This window comes from Mycteria americana, chromosome 3 (genome assembly GCF_035582795.1).
Source record: "Mycteria americana isolate JAX WOST 10 ecotype Jacksonville Zoo and Gardens chromosome 3, USCA_MyAme_1.0, whole genome shotgun sequence".
Taxonomy (NCBI): domain Eukaryota; kingdom Metazoa; phylum Chordata; class Aves; order Ciconiiformes; family Ciconiidae; genus Mycteria; species Mycteria americana.
This window is the reverse complement of record NC_134367.1, coordinates 88,451,054-88,471,437: the sequence shown is the minus strand read 5'-3', so window position 1 is coordinate 88,471,437 and position 20,384 is coordinate 88,451,054. Positions and strand designations below refer to the sequence as shown.

General features: G+C 35.7%; 1 protein-coding gene across 11 annotated transcripts in view; it reads left to right on the top strand.

The window, feature by feature from the left end:
• CEP170 (centrosomal protein 170) overlaps window positions 1-20,384 on the top strand; it is a 106,458-nt gene that overhangs the window by 10,951 nt on the left and 75,123 nt on the right. For 9 of the 11 annotated variants that reach the window (XM_075496005.1, XM_075496013.1, XM_075496014.1 and 6 more), the window contains exons 2-3: window positions 13,563-13,708; window positions 18,745-18,834. In XM_075496005.1, the coding sequence (XP_075352120.1) occupies window positions 13,604-13,708; window positions 18,745-18,834 (195 nt within the window). In that variant the 5' untranslated portion in view covers window positions 13,563-13,603. Of the gene's footprint in view, window positions 1-2,695; window positions 2,796-9,073; window positions 9,202-13,562; window positions 13,709-18,744; window positions 18,835-20,384 lie in introns of those variants that run through there. The other 2 variants (XM_075496006.1, XM_075496007.1) reach the window with 2 other exon arrangements.

The window sequence follows — 20,384 nt, the reverse complement described above, 5'->3', positions numbered from 1 at the left end:
CTTGCAAAAATGTCTGAAAAGCACTTTGAACTTGAGGAGAAAGTGGGAATAAAAGTCAGTCTTTGGAGCTCCGTTGTTCAGAGTTTTTCGTACTGCTTAGAGTTAAAATACAAAAAATAAAGGATAATTGTGTTATCATGATTATTCAGTATTCTTTTAAATTTCAACTGCCTTTCTGTCTGCAGAAGATTGCAGATTGCTAGTTACTGGTATATTCTAGAGCAGCTGCTCCTAAGTGTAGAGCTTGACTTTTATGGATGTATTGGCTGACATGGTTGGACCTTTATTAGTGAAACATCTTCTGTTTAATCCATTGTGCTGCTTTTGTGTTTATACTTGGAATACCATGAGAATGTACCTTCTGTTAAGAATGGTTGTGTGCCTGGATGGGATGACCCTCAACCTGTTCATCTTGTGGACCAAGTACAGGGAACATGTTTCTGTTTTCTTTCTCCCTCCCTCTAACTTGTAATAGTACATGGCACACACCTCCAAGGCTAAAGGGAAAAAGGCACTTCTGAATTTCTGGCAACATTGAGAAAGCACTTTGCTTTTGATTCAAAGGAAAGCAATCCTATTAAGATACAATGGAGAGAAAAACGTATGCAGGAGAATGAGTAATGTCTGGTTTCTCAGGGATGTGTCCTGTATCCCAAACTGTGCTGAACCTCAACATGCACATGCGCTCTTTCTTGCCCCCTGGGTTGGGAACCAGACATATTCTATGGGCAAAATAACCTGAATGGCAAATATCCCGCAGAGGCAGAGCACAGAGGAGCCACGTGAGCGCAGGTCGGCCAGCAGGCTGTAAGGAGCTGGGAACTGTCGAACTTGTATTGCAGTGCTTCTGCCAGTGGGATGATGAACTTGTTCTTTTGAACTTACTCTGCTCAGCCCTCCATTCTCCCAAAACTTTTAGGAGCTTTTTATGTCTGAAATCTCCAGCTCTCTAAAGCTTGCTGTTGGGAGGAGCAATTGGTGGAAAAAGTGACTATTTAAAGCCCACTTCCTCAGGTAACTAAAAATGGTTTCAATAAGAGTTTTAATTACTAACTGCGTGGCAGACGGAGAATACAGTTAAAAAAACGTAAATAATTTGTTTAAAAAATAGACACTCCTGCTTGAAGTAAGAAATACGCCTTTTAAAAATACGTCTGGGGAAATAAAATGAAGGCTACAACTGGGCTATTTTAGATAAAGCAAGAGCTAAAATTAGTCTTGTATGTGACAGATATACTAAATAAATAATTACCATCTTTTCAATAGGAAATATACAAGAAATAAAGTCCAGGAAGAGCCAAGGCAAAGTAAACAAACATAGAAATGCAGCACTGATTTACTCTAAGATGTTAGGTGTTATTTATTACATTATCAGAAGTGTTGCTCAGTGGGTACCAATAGTGATGATAACTTTTATACCATGAAAACGTAGAGTAATTTAAGGAACAGACGATGTGAATTGTTCCAGCCTTTGAAAAGGGAACTGATGATGATCTGTCTTAATCAACTTCTTATGCTTTTGTCCATATTTAGTTCCATGTTAAAATGATTTAAAATATTTTTGGTAAACCAGAAGACTATTTCTCTATTGCAGCTGTATGGTCAGTGTTGCTTAATATACTTTTTACTTTTTATACCGTTGAGCATAACTAAGTTTCCAGTCAAATCTTTTTGTTGGAGACATAAAATGAGTAACTTCTGTAGTAACTGTGTGTAGTTCTTAAAAAAAACAAAAGCCAAACCCCCAAACTTGTTCACTAAAGTGCCAATGAAAGGGGTGACTCAATCCCTTTTTGTGGATGGGATTATAGTACCACTTCCTCTTGTTTGGTTCAATGCTTGGAGCAGTGTGTGTGGAGTTCAGAGCTCTTCCCATTTAGCCTTCCCTTTCACATCTCTTCCTTTTTTTTTTTTTTTTTAAGGCAACAAAATTATTGAACTTACAAAGGAAAATCTGCGTAGGTTTCCTCCCATAGAACTACCTGAATTCCAGATTTCTGTCTATTGAAAGACACACTTGCATTCATTTAATAGCCTTTAAAAATATTTATGGTATGATACTAACAAAAGCCTTTTCCAGTGTTCTCCAAGTGTTCCAAAGTTAACCAGATTTTCATTGTAGTATTCTGCAGAACATACACTAATGTACCAAATCAAGTTTAAATCACCAGTCATTCTTAAACCAGCTGATAGAGGTCCACCTGAAAATCGTCTGCTTACATAGCGGTGAGGGCTTCTGATTGTGATTTAGTTGAGGGGTTGTAATATACCTGCTCAAACAAGTCCTTGCATAAAAAAGTCAAGCTGCATACTCACTGTATGTGTTAATTCGAAGAGTTTGTAGTGACAATTTCACATGTAACTGATCGCATTTAGTAAGTAAGAGGTAGTGTAAGAAACAGAATTTAAGACTTACCATGCTAGTAGCTATATTGCTGTTTGTTGGCTGCGTACAAGAAAGGAGTGAGTAGGCACTGCAAGCAAATGTGAAATAGCTTCTCTCCAGGGAAGCCATTTGCTAGGTACTAATTACAGACTGGTTTAAAATCTTTGCAATAAGTAATGTTAATCATTAAAACCATGGGTATTCTTGTGTTTGTACAAATGTCTTACCCTGCTTTTTCATGTAAATGGCAGCTGTTTTCATGTGATCATACATTGAGGAAGTGTTTATGATATATCTGTTACCTTTCAGTTTCATTTCATGGGAAGCAGAGAGATGGGAAGGACACAGACATTAAAGAAATGCGACACTCCAAACTGCAAGACTAGATTTCTATTGAATGATTTGGGATGTGAGTAAAGAACTGGACAAATAATTAAAATATAAGGCGTTTTAAGCCTTATTCTACTCCATTTTTATATGAATCTCCAGGAATAGGACTTCCCATCAGGACAAGATCTTAAAAAGTCCCATGTTTTTGTCTGAGATTGGAAAATGCTGAACATGAAGAAAACTGCTCTCTTTACATCACATCTATCATGCTAATTTTTGAAGAATTTTGGTTTTAAGCTTGTTGCAATGTTAAATACTTTGTAGAATACCCATGTAGCACAACATAATTATGACACGGGATCAATGAGCTTTTATTACGCTTGTGCACACACACACACTTTCTTCAGACAGTGAAGATTGCCTAGAGCAAACATCACTTATAACTTTAAAGAAAAAATTTGAGCTTTTGGTTGTTTTGTAAAATAAGTACATCCAACTTTTTTTTTTTTTTCATGTAAGGCCTGTGTTACTGATCTTGGAACAAACAACTTAGTGTATTTCCAAGAAAAATACATCTGTGGACTTGGCTGTTGAAAATAATTGTAGAAAGCTCCAAAGCATTCCATAAGGGAGAGGGTAGAATGTATCAAATATTTTGTATGGAGCCTACCTTGGAATGATAAGTGTGTTTTTCATGTTACAGTGGAGATGTGGCAAAGAATAATAATTGAATACCTTTTTCAAGTTATATATCTGTAATACTATGAAAGGATGTGGTGATCAGTAACATTGATTTCAATAATTGTCCTCTCTCACTTCCGCTTTCTGTGTATTTCTGTGTACTTATGCATTGTGTCAAGAAGTAAAATTGAATTGAAAACAGAAAGATAGATGTTAAAATTACTTAAATACATGTTTTTCTTTGGAGGGTATACTTATTCTCATACCCACAAAGTAAATAATTCCCTGTATTAAAGAAGAAAAAATTTGCATTGCCTTGAATGTAATTTAATCTTGCTAAGTGGGACATGGAATAAACCCCATATATTTCACAATTTTGGGGAAAGTGAAATCACCACCCTTGGGAGGTTAAGAGGTCCAGTTTTATTGCAAAGTGGTGTTTGTCTTTTCAGTAGTGCTCAGAACTGTGGTCAGTACTTGGCCAATGCAAATAAAACCTCCTCGTCATACACAGCCTACAAAATAACTTGGAATATGCCACGGTGGAGGCAGTGAGAATAGGAAGTGGAGGAGGAGGGCTTGACTGCTTCTTTAAGATTACATTCTGCCTGAATGCAATGCCTGATTTGTATTTATTTATTTATTTTCCTGTTTGCTTACCTTAGCAATAGTATCGTTTGATAATATAGTCTGATGGGGGGGGGGGGAAGTATTTCTGTAGCTTTCCTTAAAGGAAGCTTTTTCCCAAAGACAATTTGGTTAGGATTTCTTTGCTGCAATCATTTCTAAAGGCTATTTATCAGATGTACTATTTTATTAGCATACTGGGTATGCTGGTCTCTGTATAGATGACTTTGATCATGGTGACATAGGAAAACTTCAAAATATTTTTCTTTATGCAGTTTCTTAATCAATCTGAATGAGAGTGATGGACAAAATATGAACACTTGATTGTTTGATCATAAGTTAAGCTACTCTTATAAGCAGTCATTACTCTTTATTTTAACTGTTTATTGAAAGCAGCTTTTGAAAAGTGTTGCCTTTCAGGGTAGGAAGGCTGCAAAGAAGAACATTCATGAGAAATGATTTTTTGCTTAGGAATGTAAAGATTAGGGATGCAAAATGAGCTGTCCATTTTATTTAATAAATGCAAAATATCCTTATTGTCTGTTATCAAAGGATAAAATAGGATGACTTTTTTGAAGTCTTAATGGCTTTATCCAAGTAGGTGATAACTGAGTATGCTTTTAACAGTTTGAAATCTAATGTTTAGACTGAGAATACCTTAAAACTTAAAAAAAAATGTTAACCTTAAGGTACTCCTGATTATTATAACAGCAATATATGCATAAAAAGGCTTATGATTGTTGTGTAAGACTATTTCCGTGTACAGTAGCAGTCTCGCGCAAAGTTTTCTAACCAGTCTTTTAAGAATTTGTGTGTTTACCAGTATTGTCTGTAAGGATAACCCAGTATTTTATTTTTTGGCAAGTTGTTGAAGTCTTAGTTTCAATCTGCTGTTCTTAATTCAATTTGACCTCCTAGCTTCTACTAGGAGTTGTGGTGTTTGGTTTGGGTTTTTTTTCCCCTTGGTAGCTTCTCAATCCTTTTTTTTTTTTTTTTTTTCCCCCCAAAAGGGACTGTTGTGTTAGGGAAAGGCATGACTGTCTTCATAGTTTCTGTAATGTTTCTTAGATGCTTTAAATGGGAGATTATTTAGTTTCAATTGTGTGTGTTTGCTTAAACTTGGTAGAAAGTCTTAATGTTGGACTTCATATTTCTTGTAGACATCCTGATTGTTTATTCAAGCAAATAATATCTTTTTGCATACTGTGACACTCAAATGATTGATAGCCATCAGGTAAGCCTTATTTTTGTACATTTGTTTGCAGTATTTGTATGTTGATCTGGATATAATAGCAAAGGAAAAGATCTCAGGCTTTATTTTAGTCATTATTCCATCAAAAATGGAGTAGGGTATGGTCTTTTAAATCATTGTCCCTCAAAATCAAAACGCCAAGAAACTTTCAGTGCAGCTGCGCTGTTGGCAGAAAAAGGGGTTTATTTCAGTTGCTGTTCTGACAGCTATTCCTGTGTGTCATGACAATAAAATAGACGTAGACCTAATTCTGACCTGGACTGGAGGGAGAGGATGCTTGTGCAGCCCCACAGCTGTAGCCACATTACGGGACAGATTGGCTGCCTGACAGAGGGCAACAGCATCCTGAGCTGCTGTCTTGTCCTTACTTCATCAGACGCATGGGGCGACCTGTAGGGAAAGAAGAGTATCTGGGTCCCTTCTGTAGATATCTCAAACTCTTTGAATGCAGGAGGAAAATCTCTCTCTGTCCTTAGTAGCATTCCCAGCTAGAAGGCTTTTATGTCTTTTTGTAAGTAAAATATGAGGAAGAAGTGCTTCTTCCCACAAACGCTGCTGAGGAGTCTGCTGTGATAATCTGACCCTAAGGGCAGATCGACAGGGTGCCAGACTATGCTCTCCAGCTTCACCACTGTAAAGTGGAAGGTGTGGCTGTATATCTCTTCCTCCCACCCCCCGCCCCCCCTTTTTTTTTTTCTGGTTGTTCTTCCTCTTCCTTTCTCTCCTAGCCAGAGACCCCCTGAGAAATACATTGTTGTTGCTTTATTGTTTTGGTAGAACTCTAACTCCTGTTGTTTTAATTAGTCTTTTATGATAGGTAATATAGGTAATGTGCATATCTAGCTGTGTTGGATGTGTACTACTAAAAAAAAAAAAGTGGGGGGCATGAGTCAGCCTGATCTCCTAATGCTTTATAAAGGCATTTTCTTGCTCTGGTTTTTGTTTCTGCTCTATGTTTTATCATATTTAGTTTTTTTTCCTTCTTAAAATAACTTTAAAAAAATTTTTTTTTAAATATTGGATCTAGCAGATGTTGCAAGTGAACTATTGTCTGTAAACAAAAGACCAAGGTGATTTTGTAGACTAAGATTCAAGGAGGTTTACATAGTCTTATTTTGCCTTCTTTCCTCCTCCATCTCTGTGTACAAGAAAAAAAAAAAAGAAAAGGAGGAGAACAGATTTGCCAGGTAGTGGTCAAGAGGTTTCTTTGCTCTCAGTGGTTCCCTTGTTCTGTAGAATTTAGTCATGGCTACATCTGTCAATGGACACTGAAAATTGCATATTTTAGACCGAGTGTAAGGCTTCAGTATGATTTTCTAATCTGTTTTTCAAGAAATTGTGACGAAATTTGGATATTTGAGCTAAGGTGGAACACGTCAAATAATTCAGAAGCAGAATGAATACCTGAGGCTATCATTCAGTTGCCTTGTCGGCTAAACCTTAAATAAGTTTAAGAGATAAGCCAACAGACCAAGGAGGAGTGCGATTTTTATGAGGTGTTTCAGTTTAATGATAGGGACGGTCATCCTAAATGTGCTCCTGTTCCTCATTTGAACAAGGAAGTTAAATTGAATGGATGCTTCACTTTTCCCTTGGGTTTCCTGTTTTCTTCCGCTTTACCAATTTGCCATCCAGTTCTACTCTGTTATGTCAGTGTAACTCTCAAGCAATTGCATAAAATTTTCATGAACTTTATAACTAATAGCAATATTTCTTTATATCAGTGTGAATGGGAACAGTTTCTTGTTCAGGGCTCTATATAGCATTTGAATGTTTCTAGAGGGATGTGTTCAGGTGAATTTTCCAGTCAGTGAAATATTCGATAATTGCACTTCTAGCTTGTTGGACAACTGCTGAAAATGTAGGATTGTTTTGGTCAATTGTCCTAAGTACGCAAGCTCATCTTCTCTGGCAGATGTTGATGAAGAGTTTCAATGTTTTTAAGCGTAATTTACCTTATTTATGCTTCCATTTATTATTATTATTATTATTATTATTATTATTATTATTATTATTATTATTACATTTTTTACAGCCTTTTAAGGGTGTATTTTTATTAACCTTTATGGATATTGTTATGACACTAACCTAAGGCTCAAAGTGAAAAGTATTGCCACTTGACAACTTGATCCAACTTGACTTGACTAAAGCATCACTTGGGTAGTGTCTTTTCACTGTGCTAAACTTTTACAGCTGTATCCCATGTTGCTTGGCAAGCAGTGGCCAACACTGAAGGTTTCTTGCTTCCCCTTGTGAAGTACACTGTGAATTCAGAAGGTCCATAAATTCTTCAATAAATATTTTTATTGATCATTAGCCTAAACAGCTTTTGTTTAGATGGGTATTTATTTATTTAAGGGTTTTGAGGAGCAACATTGCACACTACTGTGGCATGAAGGATGGCTTAGGTAGATTGAATTCCAGTTCCCAATGAAAGGTTCTTCAGCCATGCATCTCCCCTCCCCCCCTTCCCTGCACAAGATATCTGCTTTATTAACAAATTCACTTGATGGATCAGCCCTAAGAATTGGTGAGAATAGTTTCAGCCAGGAGGCTGTTGTCTGTGGAGCCCTCTGTTTCCCTTTCTGGGGTGACAGCAATGTGAGTAGTGAAAGAAGCAGGGGATTGTGAAAGCACCAAGGATAGTTTCATGACTAAAACATTTAGAAGCTACCGTAGAGTATGAATTATTTTCTTGTATTTATAGTCCCAGTGATGGCAGATGAGCCATCTACCTGTAGTTTGGAAAGGTGGTCTTAGTTTTCTAGCCACCCGACATGTGGCTTTAACCTTACTTGCAAAAGAATTAGGCATTCAGTGTTGTAACAGAAATAAATGAGGCCATTTGAACACCTGTAGTGTTGTGTAAAACTAGGTACTTTAAGAAGAAATGCTGATCATTTTGGAACTTAAATACTCAAGATTAAGATACTTTAGTGTTAAAAAGTGCTCTCTACAGTTCCCCATTTATAATAAAACCTTTATAGAGTTTTTGTGGAGATTTTACCATAAGTATTAATGAATTTCTCATGCTGTGGTGATGAGCGTGGCAGATAAAGTCAGTAGAAAGTTAATAATTAAAAAAAGGGTTTTAGTGATGTGTAATAAATAAGGCACAGGCTAATCAATTGATGAGGAGAAAAAAAATACTGATTAATTGACTGTTAAGCTTTTTGTTTTAACCTGAATAAGGTTAAAACAAAGGTAGAGGTTAAAATAGGGTAGAGGTCCTGGTTAAAATATTATGTGGTGATATAGTTAAAGGTTATTTTCTAATGCATGTGTGTAAGTAGGTTAATTATGATTGCACATGGAACACTGCTTGTGATACTGCCCAACTTCAGGGTGTTTTACAGAGTAGGCTATTATTGTGGTGTTTTCCACTTATAACTTCCTAGATTTAAATCAGTTATCTTTATAGATTACTTTTTAATATCAATGTTATATTGATACAGTAATCTTTTCAGGGCTGGAATTACCTTCACTTTGCTCTTTTTATAGCATAGATTTCTCCGTTTCAGTCAAAAATAGAACTGCTGGCACTAGTATCCTTAATTACATTGGATAGTCAATAAAGCAGTCACGGTAGGCACTTTTCCAGTGGCATTGTTTGCTGACAGCATTTCTTTGTGACATGGAAATCGGCTTCAACTTCAGATCTTCTCCAGTCATTACTGGCTCCATTAGTGCTCTCTTAATTCTGATTTCTCTCTTCTCATGGTTTATACCTGATGTTTGCATTTCTTGATTCCTCATTCCAGAGTCTGCCTAGTTCCAGCTCAGGTGTCTTGTCCAGGTGTGGTGGTGGTGTTCTGTGTCTTCTACCCTCATGTTTGTTCTCTACCAGCAACAGTGGATGAATTGAGAGTACCGAGGAAAGATGCCCTATTTTTCGTTCTAACTGGCACTATAACATTAAAAACGGGTAGTTAAAGCAAACTGTGGAGCATGCTCTGTGTAGGCAGATGTGTTGAGGAAAATTTATCTGTGTACTTGTGGAACTAATATACGCATGGAAAGTTTTCAAAAGCATTATTGCTTGTCTGTATTTGGATAGAATTGCCCAAGAGCAATAGTAAAAGGTATGAACTGATACTAAGGCCTCCTGTCACATTTGAATTATCAGTTTGCATATATGGGGTACTATTTATAATTTTTTTTAAAGTTAGTAACATAAAACATTTTCCTGTAAACGTGTTTTGGAAATATTTGAGTCATTTCTTCTGAAGCTTCCCCAAGTATACTATGCAATTGTATGAGAAGGTAAGCTTAATTTTAGCAAAATTTTTAGCAGCTGGAAACAGGAACTTATAAGGGCAAATAGTGGGCAACATAGGTCTTCCAGCTTTGTCAGTATTGTGTCTCAGCTTGATGCACGTTTTTTTTTTTAATGTTACTTTAAAATATTCTTCAATAAAATTTGTTGTACAGTAATAGGATAATTGTGTACCATTAAAATTATACTATTTCCAGCCTTAATATGGAGGACTGCAGTGCTTGAAAGTCGGAAGTTCATGCATATATTAGGTTTAGTTTAAATTTTAAGCATAGCTGTTTGTCTCTCTGTAGAATCCGTGTCTCAGTGCTCGCTAATAGTTTAGTTGGAGAAAATGGCTGTTTTCAGTTACAGGCAAATAAAAAAAATGTAGTCTGTAGATTGCTCAAATGTGAGATTACTAAGGCTTTTTGCTTATAATAACATTACTGTACCAAAACTATAATCTTGGCAGTGTTTCTCTAGACATATTTGAAATTGGTTACACCCATCTTTTGGCTACATAATACAGGGCTTTAGTTCTTAGGACTGAATTATATTTACAGGAATGATGCAGCTAGTTTCCCTGTTGCTGCATCATCTGTTTCAAATGACTTATTACCCATGTGCTCGTTCTTACACACTGGTTACTGCCTTTTGAAATTCATATTCCTTCACCATAAAATGCTGTTTCTTCTGTGGATGAGGAAACGTTTTGCAGTTGCAATAGATGTCTCAGCAACTGACTTTAAGGTATCTAAAACGAAGTATTGCTTTGAATGATCAAGTCTTCATGATGAAATGTTTACTAGTTTGTTTAAAGATTACAACACAATACTGCCATATTAGGAAAGACTAATAAATCAAAATGTTTCAATAAAGCATTTAAGATCCATTTTTCTATGAAATAAATCATAATATTATAAATCATAATATCATAAATAATCATAAATCATAATAAATATTTCATCTAAAAACTGTAGTCTGTACTGGAGTAAGACAGGTCCATCTGGGCTGGTATCCTGTTCCCCATAAGTAAAGGCTAGGTAAGGAAGAGACGTTATTAACTAGGAGGATACCAAGTGAAACCTCACTAGGGCACACTCCTAGCCTCTCAAAATGTACAGTGCGTGCAGTTCCTGAGCTATAAGTGGGGTCACTACATTTAATAGGCGTGATAATTTTTTCTTCTATGAATGCTTATTGCTTTTTGAACCCAGTGTAACCTTTTAGTATCCATAACATTTCACTGCAAGAATTAGCATGACCTAAATTTACACTGTGCAAAGAGCCACTTCTGATGATGATTTTGCACCTGTCATACAGTAATTTAGTTTGGTATCTCCTAGACAGTAAACAATCTTTCATCCTTGTATTGTTCAGAATGCTACAGCCAGAGTTCTTAATACAGGTGTGTGTTAAAAATATTGTTAGCTTTCATGAAGTTTTCGAGGTGCAATGTAGTTGTCTATATACTGTCTATATAACTAAGTGTGCAGTTTCACATCATATTTTTAATGCACTTTTTTGTTCTAAGTGTTGCTACTGTATCGTGTTTTCAGCCAGTTTTGCTATGCAGAATTTCAGCATAGCTTTGATCAAAGGCATTGGTTTATTCTAAAGAATAGTTTAAAATAAAATATGTATCTAGGTTGATGATTCGTCGCAGTTGAGACAGCACTGTGTGAAAAGAACAACGTTATTAACTTTGATAGAAATGATGATGGGCTTTTAACTACAAATCTGCTGCCAAGCTATGTGGCAATGATTGCTCTGTATAATACATTTTATAAAATTATTTCAGATAGCTTAATTTAATCTGTTTGTTGTCAGGCTGTATCATTTGTGGGAGGTTTGGGGTTTAGGAGTTTTTTTCTAGCTCAGTAATTGTTGACCTACTTGTCTGTTTTATAAATAAAAATAGTTTTTCTCTTTTACTGGCAGTCTACCTATGTAAACTAAAACATAGTATTTGACTAAGAACTTTTTCAAATAGTTTATATCCTCTTGGAGGTTTTAATATGATTTTCCAATTAGAGCAGGAAGACCAAATGGTGTAAATGTTGTTATGATAAGCAGATGGGAGATTTAAAAGGCAGTAAAATATAAATGGAATGAGGACCTTTGATATTGAACAGCATGCTTGCTGTCAAACATCCATTTAATTTACTTGTTAAAAGCTGGAACCTGGGCTAGCCATTTTTGATACTTCCTTTTCCTTTCTTAAAAGGAATGGAAAAATGTCATTTGATTGACCTAGTTTATCCTCTAGTTTTAAACTAGGTTAAATTAAAAATACAAATGTTAATTTCCTTCAAAGGTGCTGAATAAACTGTTTTAATTATTAAAACACTTATTTGGTAACTAGATGTCTTTAAATTTGATTTCAGCAAGTTATTATTGTAGATTTAGTTTGTAATCTTCATATTTTCTATGAATATAGTATAATAGAGATGCTGTATCACTTCTTCCATTAAGTTGGAGAACATTAAGTGGACATAAGTTTCATTTGAAGAATGTGTTGTGATACAGCTGTGGAAAGATAAACCTATTGTAGGTATCACTGTATAAGAGAACACTTTGTTGCAATACATTTTTTTTTTTTTTTTAAGTAAATCTTTAGGACATTAAAGCTTTCTAATTTCTTCCATTTTAATTGCATTATTTTTTTTTAACTGAGTTGACAGCTCAGCTGGTTCGTTGTAGCACCTGCCATGGTATGCTTTCGACTTACTGCTTTGTAAATATCTGTTTTGTCATTTTCAGATGCAGTTTTGACCTAACTCAGTCCTTTTTATAAGTTTTCATAATTTGCGGTGTCTCTCCTTGATTGTAGTTTGCCTAAATGGGACAGTGCAGGCATTGTCATCTTACTCAGTGCTTACATGTTAGTCTTGGTTTTGAGAACCTCGCTGCGTTCTTGTTGTTATGCAGATTATGCTCAAGTCTGCCACAGGCTTGTGTCTACTTACAGTACATTTGCTAGCCTTGCATAATTTCACTAAATGACATACAAATAGAAGAGAAATGCCAGCTGTTTGGTACTGGGAGGAATGCAGACTGGTTGCTTTTTATTTTCTTTAGCTTCTCTTTTAGTGAATACAGAGTGGTAATGAATGAATAAAATGATTGCATTGGCTTGCTTTTTCTTAGAGAGATTTGGAATACTTCTTAAAGGCTTTTCCAAGTATCAACCATTGAATTACTCTGGAGAGTGCTTTTAATCATATTTTTGTCCATTGTCAAGTAGGCCATATTATGTGAAGAAGTTTTCCTTAAAAGATTTTACCCAGTTTTCAAGTTTTGTTTTCTTTTGTATTTTATGACATTTATAAATAGCTGAGGGATTTTTTCTGTGTAAGTATGTAGTATGTATGTTGTTTATTGGAAAATTAAGGTAAAGTTTTGTAGGAACACTGCTTTCAGTTTTATTACTTATAAATAACTTCTCAATTGTTCGTTTTGTCCTGCTTTGTTTACAATTGTACATTGTTAGATTTCCAAGATATAAGTTTTATTGAGAAAATCTAGCGTTAATTAAGAAGCAAAGCTTCCTTGACTTTAAGCTTTCACTTGGTGCTGTACAGAGGACCTGAGCTTAAAAACAAATGAGGTAGTTCTTTTTTGCAGGAAAATGTAATGACACACATGCAAGTTACTTGCTGTATTTTGTGAAATTTGCCACGTTGTTTATTGGTTGTGGTAGTGAAGCATTAATGTGGCAATTACCTTGATAATAAGTGGTCAAATGCTAAAAGCTTTCTGACAACTTGACGTATGACTTTGGCATTAACTAGCTGCTTGTTCATTTTGAAGAAGCTTACCTCCGATTAAATTTGCCTAGTTGCATGAAGCCTCAGACTATGTAAATCTGGAGCCTGTCACTTCCTGTGATTACTGGATTCAGTACATGCTATTGAGAATGCCGTATTTTCAGAGGCTTTTGGTATTCTGCTCACGGTGTTTGCTAAGCAGGAACTGTAGCTAAAAATAACTAAAATGAATTTCTCTGTCTCTCTTTCTTGCTGCAGGATGACGTAGCTTTGCCAAGGGTTTATCAGCTAAGCAGAAAATGAGCTTAACATCCTGGTTTTTGGTGAGCAGTGGAGGCACCCGTCATAGGCTGCCACGAGAAATGATTTTTGTTGGAAGAGATGACTGTGAGCTGATGTTACAGGTAATTGCATCAGCCTTCCATGTGCAGCTGCTCAAATCATGAACTTAATACACCACTTTTGTATTCCTTTTGAAAATTAAATTCCCCAGATGTTGGGAAGCGATTGTTTTGATTAATCTTTTGTGTTCATAGAAACAGTTAGTTTAAATATATTGCCATCAATCATACAGTTACTGTCAAAGTGCAGAGGATCACATTTTCTTCATATAAATCACATACAGAATGCAAGAACAGAAGATGAAATAAATTTTGCAATATGATCAGTAAAGTAAGTAGACTGTGTACTCCATAAAATGTGATAATGCTACGGGCACTGGATGCTTTTGAAAAGAGCTTTCTTTTTTCTGCGACTTGTAATTTAATTTAGTCACATGATTGATGTAACTCTATCCCCATGTCCTGACCTTGTTGTACAAAGGCAAATGAAATTAGTAGAGAAGAGTATTTCTCTATTTCTAAGGAGGTTGAATGACTCAATCTCAGTAATGGTTTCAGTGGAACTGTAAAAATACAAGTCTTAGTCAAAAATAGTTTGATACTTCAGTAGCTTCCTCAACTTTCAGGATCACTATGCGGAACTCTTAGAGATGTGTAACTGTATTGTTATGTAGCCGTATTGCATGCACTTTGCCTAGTGCATGCATGCATGCCTAGTGCTTTATCAAAGCTGTAGTCCTCTGAGCTGCTTCTTTCTAGTATGTATATTTTTGAACGGTTAATGGTAATATTTTGGGAGTTTCTTCTTGAATTCTTGTCTCTGGTTACTGCAGAACTCTTAAGACGATTGAACTTCAAAACTAATATTCTCGATCCTTTGTACCATTCAATAAAATATTTTATTTTGGATTTTTTATCCCAAGAATTGTGTATGCAGCCATTAATGGCCAAATTAGAATCTCACTTGCAAATGAAGTGCCTAGAAACCTATTTTTATGTGTATTACTCAAAATGTAATATTTCTAGTAAACTGCATTTGGCACTCAACCTCAGAAGGCATCCAAAGGTTTTATTGGTGATGGAAGTACTTTGTCCTGTTAGAAAGTAGTTGAAAATACTCTTAATTTCTCTTTAAAGACAGGCAGTATGATGTCTTGGTGATTTATGAGGGAAATATTAAAAAACCCAAAACAAACACAAAAAACCTCAACACCCAAACCAACAGAAAAGCAACCAAAAAACCCCACCCCGTTGGTTCCTGCCCAGAAGGTTATAATTAAAAAATGCTTTTATTTTACCACTAGCTTGTTGTAACAGGTTGTTATCTCTGAATAAGGGAAACTTTTCTTCCTTCTCTCTCCCCTATGCCATCTCCTGTCTGTGGTTGATCAGTCCTTGGAGTGAAGCTGAACACTCAAGCATTTATTATTTTGTGTTACAAAACTTCAGTCATCATCACCTTCAAAAGTAGCTGCCTCTTGGATTAATGTTGTGAACAGATTCCAGTAATTTAGAAATGTTATTTGTTGTGTATTGACTTCAGAGGCAGTAAAAAGAATCAAAGGGCCTGGTGATTTTCAAGAATATTCTCTTTAGCCTGCTGTTAATGTTAGGTCTACATGCCAGCATGACTCTAACGCCACATACTGCTGAAGGGGGAGGAACCCACCAAAAGAGAAGCTCATAATGTGTTCTTGTTCTGTATGTATAGCTCTTTGTGTAGGACCTTCCTTTCCACTCTTGACAACTTGGTTGTTCTCTTACTGCAAAGCATGTGGACAATGCATGATAAAGAAAGCAGAATTTAATGCTTTTATTCATAATCTCTTGTCAGAAAACATGTTATAAAAGCCTTATTAAAAATCATTTCAACTCTGTTGCATGCTTGATAGAATTAGACCTCAGATCTGTACCTAACCACTGTTCTTCTAACAGAGGTTTTGTTCATTTCTGGGAATGCAGATTTGCTTTAACTGGGTTATTTTGTAAATATGCCCAAACATAGCGTGCAGTTTTGTATTTAGCTAGCTGCTCCAATGCATCAACTTGCTTGTGGATAAATACCACATTTTCCCATTCTTTCATGATTGTTTAGAAAACTTTTTGAATCTTGATGGGGGAATCATCTCCAAGGTGAAAAATTCTATGTTATTCATAATATCAAAATTATTTTCAAAGAAGAATATTCTTACTTTCTGTATTCTGAATGTTTTCCTAGTAGTGTGGATTGGATTGAAGAGTCTTTGTCTAAAATAATGCTAGTTACAAATTTATATGAACTGGGGATGGAGTTTTCCTCTTTATATTCATACAGGTCTTAGCACTGTTATTCTGTGATTTTTATGATTTCTGCAGTCGTATATAAATCTTTGCACTGGGTCTGGCTGGGATGGAGTTAATTTTCTTTATAGAGGCCCTTATGGTACTATGTTTGGGATTTGTGACCAAAACACCAATATTTTAGCTGTTGCTGAACAGTGTGTGCACAGTTTCAATACACTCTCTCTTTCTCACTCTGTTCTTCCTACACACATGTGACTATGTTGGGCGTGCACGAGAAGTTGAGAGGGAACACAAGCAGGACAGCTGACCCAAACTGACCAAAAGGATATTCCGTGCCATATAATGTCATGCTCAGCAGTAAAAACCGAGGGAAGGGGCTTTGAGGAAGGTAACCACTGCTCAAAGACTCTCTGGGCATTGGTCTGGTTGTGGGAGGTGGTGAGTGATTGCCTTTGCATCACTTGATTTTGTTTTATTTCTTCTTTCTTCTTCCTCTTTCCTTTGCTGCTTAAACTATCTTTAACTCAACCCATGAGTTTTCTTACTTTTACTCTTCCTGTTCTCCTGCCCATCCCACTGGGGCAGGGGGGAGTGAGTGAGCATCTGTGTGGTGCTTAGCAGCCAGCCAGGGCACCACAGCCTTATAAAAAGTAATTTTGATAGTACTTAAATTTGAATGGAAGGCTGCAATAACAAATCAGAAGGAAAAATGGCATTTGAAAGATTTGCACAGTCTTTGCACCTGTAAAGATTGTCTGCAATGAATAAAAATGTGTCCAATTATATGCAAGTAATCTGAGCCTGAGGAGACCCTTAATGTTGTGCAGAATTTCAGGTGTTTCTCTAAAAGTCACAGACTTGAGTAATCATTCTTACCATTTCAGAAGATCTGACAAAATACCATGAAGCTTTGAGGATCTTTTGGGTCATTTGCATTTTAACTTACTTTTAATAGGAAGTAGCACATAAAGATAAAAAAATAATTGATTACTAATACAATTTGTATTTGAATAACATAATTGAAAGAAGTTCAGAAATTTTTCCCATAACCTAAGTAAAGACAGGGTAATTCTTGTGCTTGCATTGCTGCATCACTTGAGTGTGGAAAAGTGTAATCTCTGCTTGACATTGTAGGCTCAGCAGAACACCCACATCAGTGAATTTGATTTTACTGAGATAGCTTGTTTTCACTTGAAGAAAGGTTACTAAGTTAGTAGAAAATGAACTATACTGGTATATCGTCATCTACCATTAAGAACACTTAACTGATGTAGTATACTAGTGCAGCTTTCATTGGTAGGGACCTTGTTGTTCATTGTCTGTCTGTTCCTTAATTCTCTCCTCCCCTTTTATATCCTGATCCCCTTTCTATACACCTCAAGACTGCAGAGCAAATTGGCTCAAATGAAAAGTCTAAAAATAACATAAGCAGAAGTGTAAGCAGTGTAATAAGTGTAAGCAGAAGAGGTCTGATTTCACTTCTTTGAGGAGAAGGCAAAGCAGTCAGAAGATGGCATGGAAAGGAAGAATAAGGAAGTAAATTGAAAAGAAGGAAGGAAAATAATCTTAGCAACTCTTGAGAAATCAAGAAGGAACGAGATGATAAACATGGGATTTTGAGAAGAGAAAGTATTTCCTTAGGAGTCATGATTGCATGGTCTGATGCTTTGAACTGGCTAATGTACTGATAACCTGGGACTCCTAGAACTGACAGACTTCAGGTGCTGGTACCGAAATAAACACAGAAATCTTGGGCAGAAATTTACCATTCTCAGTGCTATATAGTCCTGAACAGTGAGTTGAGAAGCAAGGATGGAAGATGCAAACCTGAAACTAGAAAGAATGCTGTTGCAAGAAATTTGCTGCTATATAATCGTATCGGGATACTGCACTAGCAGAATTGCTAGCAAACAGATTTGAGATCAAGTGTGCACAGCTGGGGAAGATGAGCTGTGGGCTCCATCCAGTTGGGAACTCTTCTAGATGTCAAGGTGCTGACCACATGCATGCATGAAGGAAGCATACATCCAGCCCCACCTCTTCCTTGCTTGAAGTCAGCACCTCAGGCTCCAAACACTTGGCCATGGGCAAGTGCTAAAAGAGGGACTTCGCTGTTAGGGAGGTGGTGTTCTCGGAGGAAATAGTAACAAGGATTGTTCCTGATCTGTGGGTTGACATTTGGATGTGAAATAAATAAATAAATAAATAAATGCTGAAGTGGGAATAATAATTCGGGAACCACTCAGACATTTGGTGAAAAGGCTATAGCTAATTTTTTAGGAAATTGAGATCAAGGAGAAACAATTTCAGTGCTTATATACTATGGTAAGTATCCCAGGCAACATAATGGAAGATTTACTGATGCATGACAGAAGACGGTGTGTTTCAGAAAGAACAACAATACCACAGAATCATATTCATGTTTTGAAAGATGCACTTAGTTAAGGAGAGACAGAGAAATAAAGGTGAAGTTGATAATGTTAGATTAAACATCAGTGATACTATGGTGAACTGAAAAAAAACCCAATCTTTGGATAAGATATGGCTGGATCTGACTTATAATCACATTTGGGGAAACATTAAGAAAATAATTCTTCTGAATTTATTTAGGGCTCTGCTATGGGCACCTGGGGCCAGAGTTGGGATTGAGTGGGGTTTTTTTATATGTGGGACTAATTTTTTTTATATAATTTGAATAAATGTGCTATGTAGAAAGAAAATAATCATGCTACTTGAAGAAATAGCTATTAATGCTATCTTGATCTGTTTTTTAAATGCTTTATCTTATTTAATATAATTTTTTTAATATATTTTAGTCACGAAGTGTGGACAAGCAACATGCTGTACTTAACTATGATGCCTCTACGGATGAACACTTGGTGAAGGATTTGGGCAGCTTGAATGGGGTAAGTTAACATCAGAAATGGATAGCTCCCCGTAGTCTTTTGTATGTTTGTTTTGGGTGTTTTTTGAGCAAAGAGAGTATGACTTAACAAGTGTACATTAATATATTTTTAATGCAAGATTGGAAATGGGGGCACATTCGAAAGGAAAATGTAGCTTTTGCGGAGGTTTTCCACTGCACGTTATTTAAAGGGCTGCAGTAAATTCCATTAATAAGAGGGCCTTGGCAGTAGGAAAAAACTCAAAAGAATAAAAAGGAATATGTTACTCTTCTGTATTTCAGAAATGTAGGAAAAAAAATAAAATCTTGATTATATTGTAAAAAAAAAAGTATTTCAATCTCTAAAATGTCTGATTAAGAAATGGATTTTTATTTCATATGGTGTTCCTTTTTTCTCTTTTTTTCATACAGAAAAGAATGTTAAACTGTACTTCATATGTGAAAAAAAAAATTAAGTATGCAATAGCCATGTTGTATGTAAACCTATTTAATTCTATGTTTGCATTTAGTTTTTCAGTATCCTTTTTGTAAAAATGTCTATGAATAATGTGTCAAGTCATTACAAATTAATATAGGAAAAATGCAAAGTTATGAGCAAAATAAAGTTTCGTATTATGTTTTACATTTTAAGGCTTTTCCAGGAATTGCGTGTATAATATTCTAGGCGAGCTTCACCTTTTATAAATGTTTTGAATATTATAATAGATTATTAAAAACTTAGGAACTTCGTCATATTTGTGTAGCCCTTTAGATACTTCTTTATGAGCTGTTTATACACACTAGTTATGGTTGTTATTTTATATAACTTTCAATGTTCAGCTGTGTCATGAATGTGTACAGAATAAAATCATGAGTTCATCTCTGATTGCTTATTTGAATTAATATTTAGAAAGCTACTGGTAGTGAATAGCTTTATCAAATGTTTAAAAAAATAGAAGATGAAGAAGAAATCTCAAGTTACTGCCTGTTAGCATTAATTTAGGTTTTGGTGTTTGATGTTGAAGTGCATTTCAAAATAAAAACCCTGTTAGTCTGTCTCTTATTAGCTTTTCTGTATTTTAAGGTAACTAATTCAGCCTTCCAGAGAGTCAGAGTCTCAAGTCCATATGAAACCCATGTAACGTGAAGGGTTATATCCTTTGAACAGTTGTAGATGTGTAAGAATTTTGCTCCTTAAGTGTTTAATACACCTCTGTATTTTGAAACTCAGTGCACTGTTTCAAGGCAGTGATCAAAACTGAATTCAGTGCATAGTAATTTTTTTCTGAGCCATTTGATTTTATTCCCTAATTCTATGTTACTCCTGTAGTCAATAGGCATACCTTCAGATTTTCATTGCCTTGTCAGAAAACTTGAATTTAATAAAAATAATGTTAAAAGGCCTTCCGTTCAACTCCTTTCATTGTTTCTGATAAAGAGCTTTCAGTTATTTGCTTCGCTTGATCTGATTAATTCTCAGGTTTGAGTTGTCAGTTTCTCTATAGCTGTTTACCCAGAGACATCAAAGAAACTCTTTCTTCCCACAGTTTTGGGACAGGGAATATTAAGTCT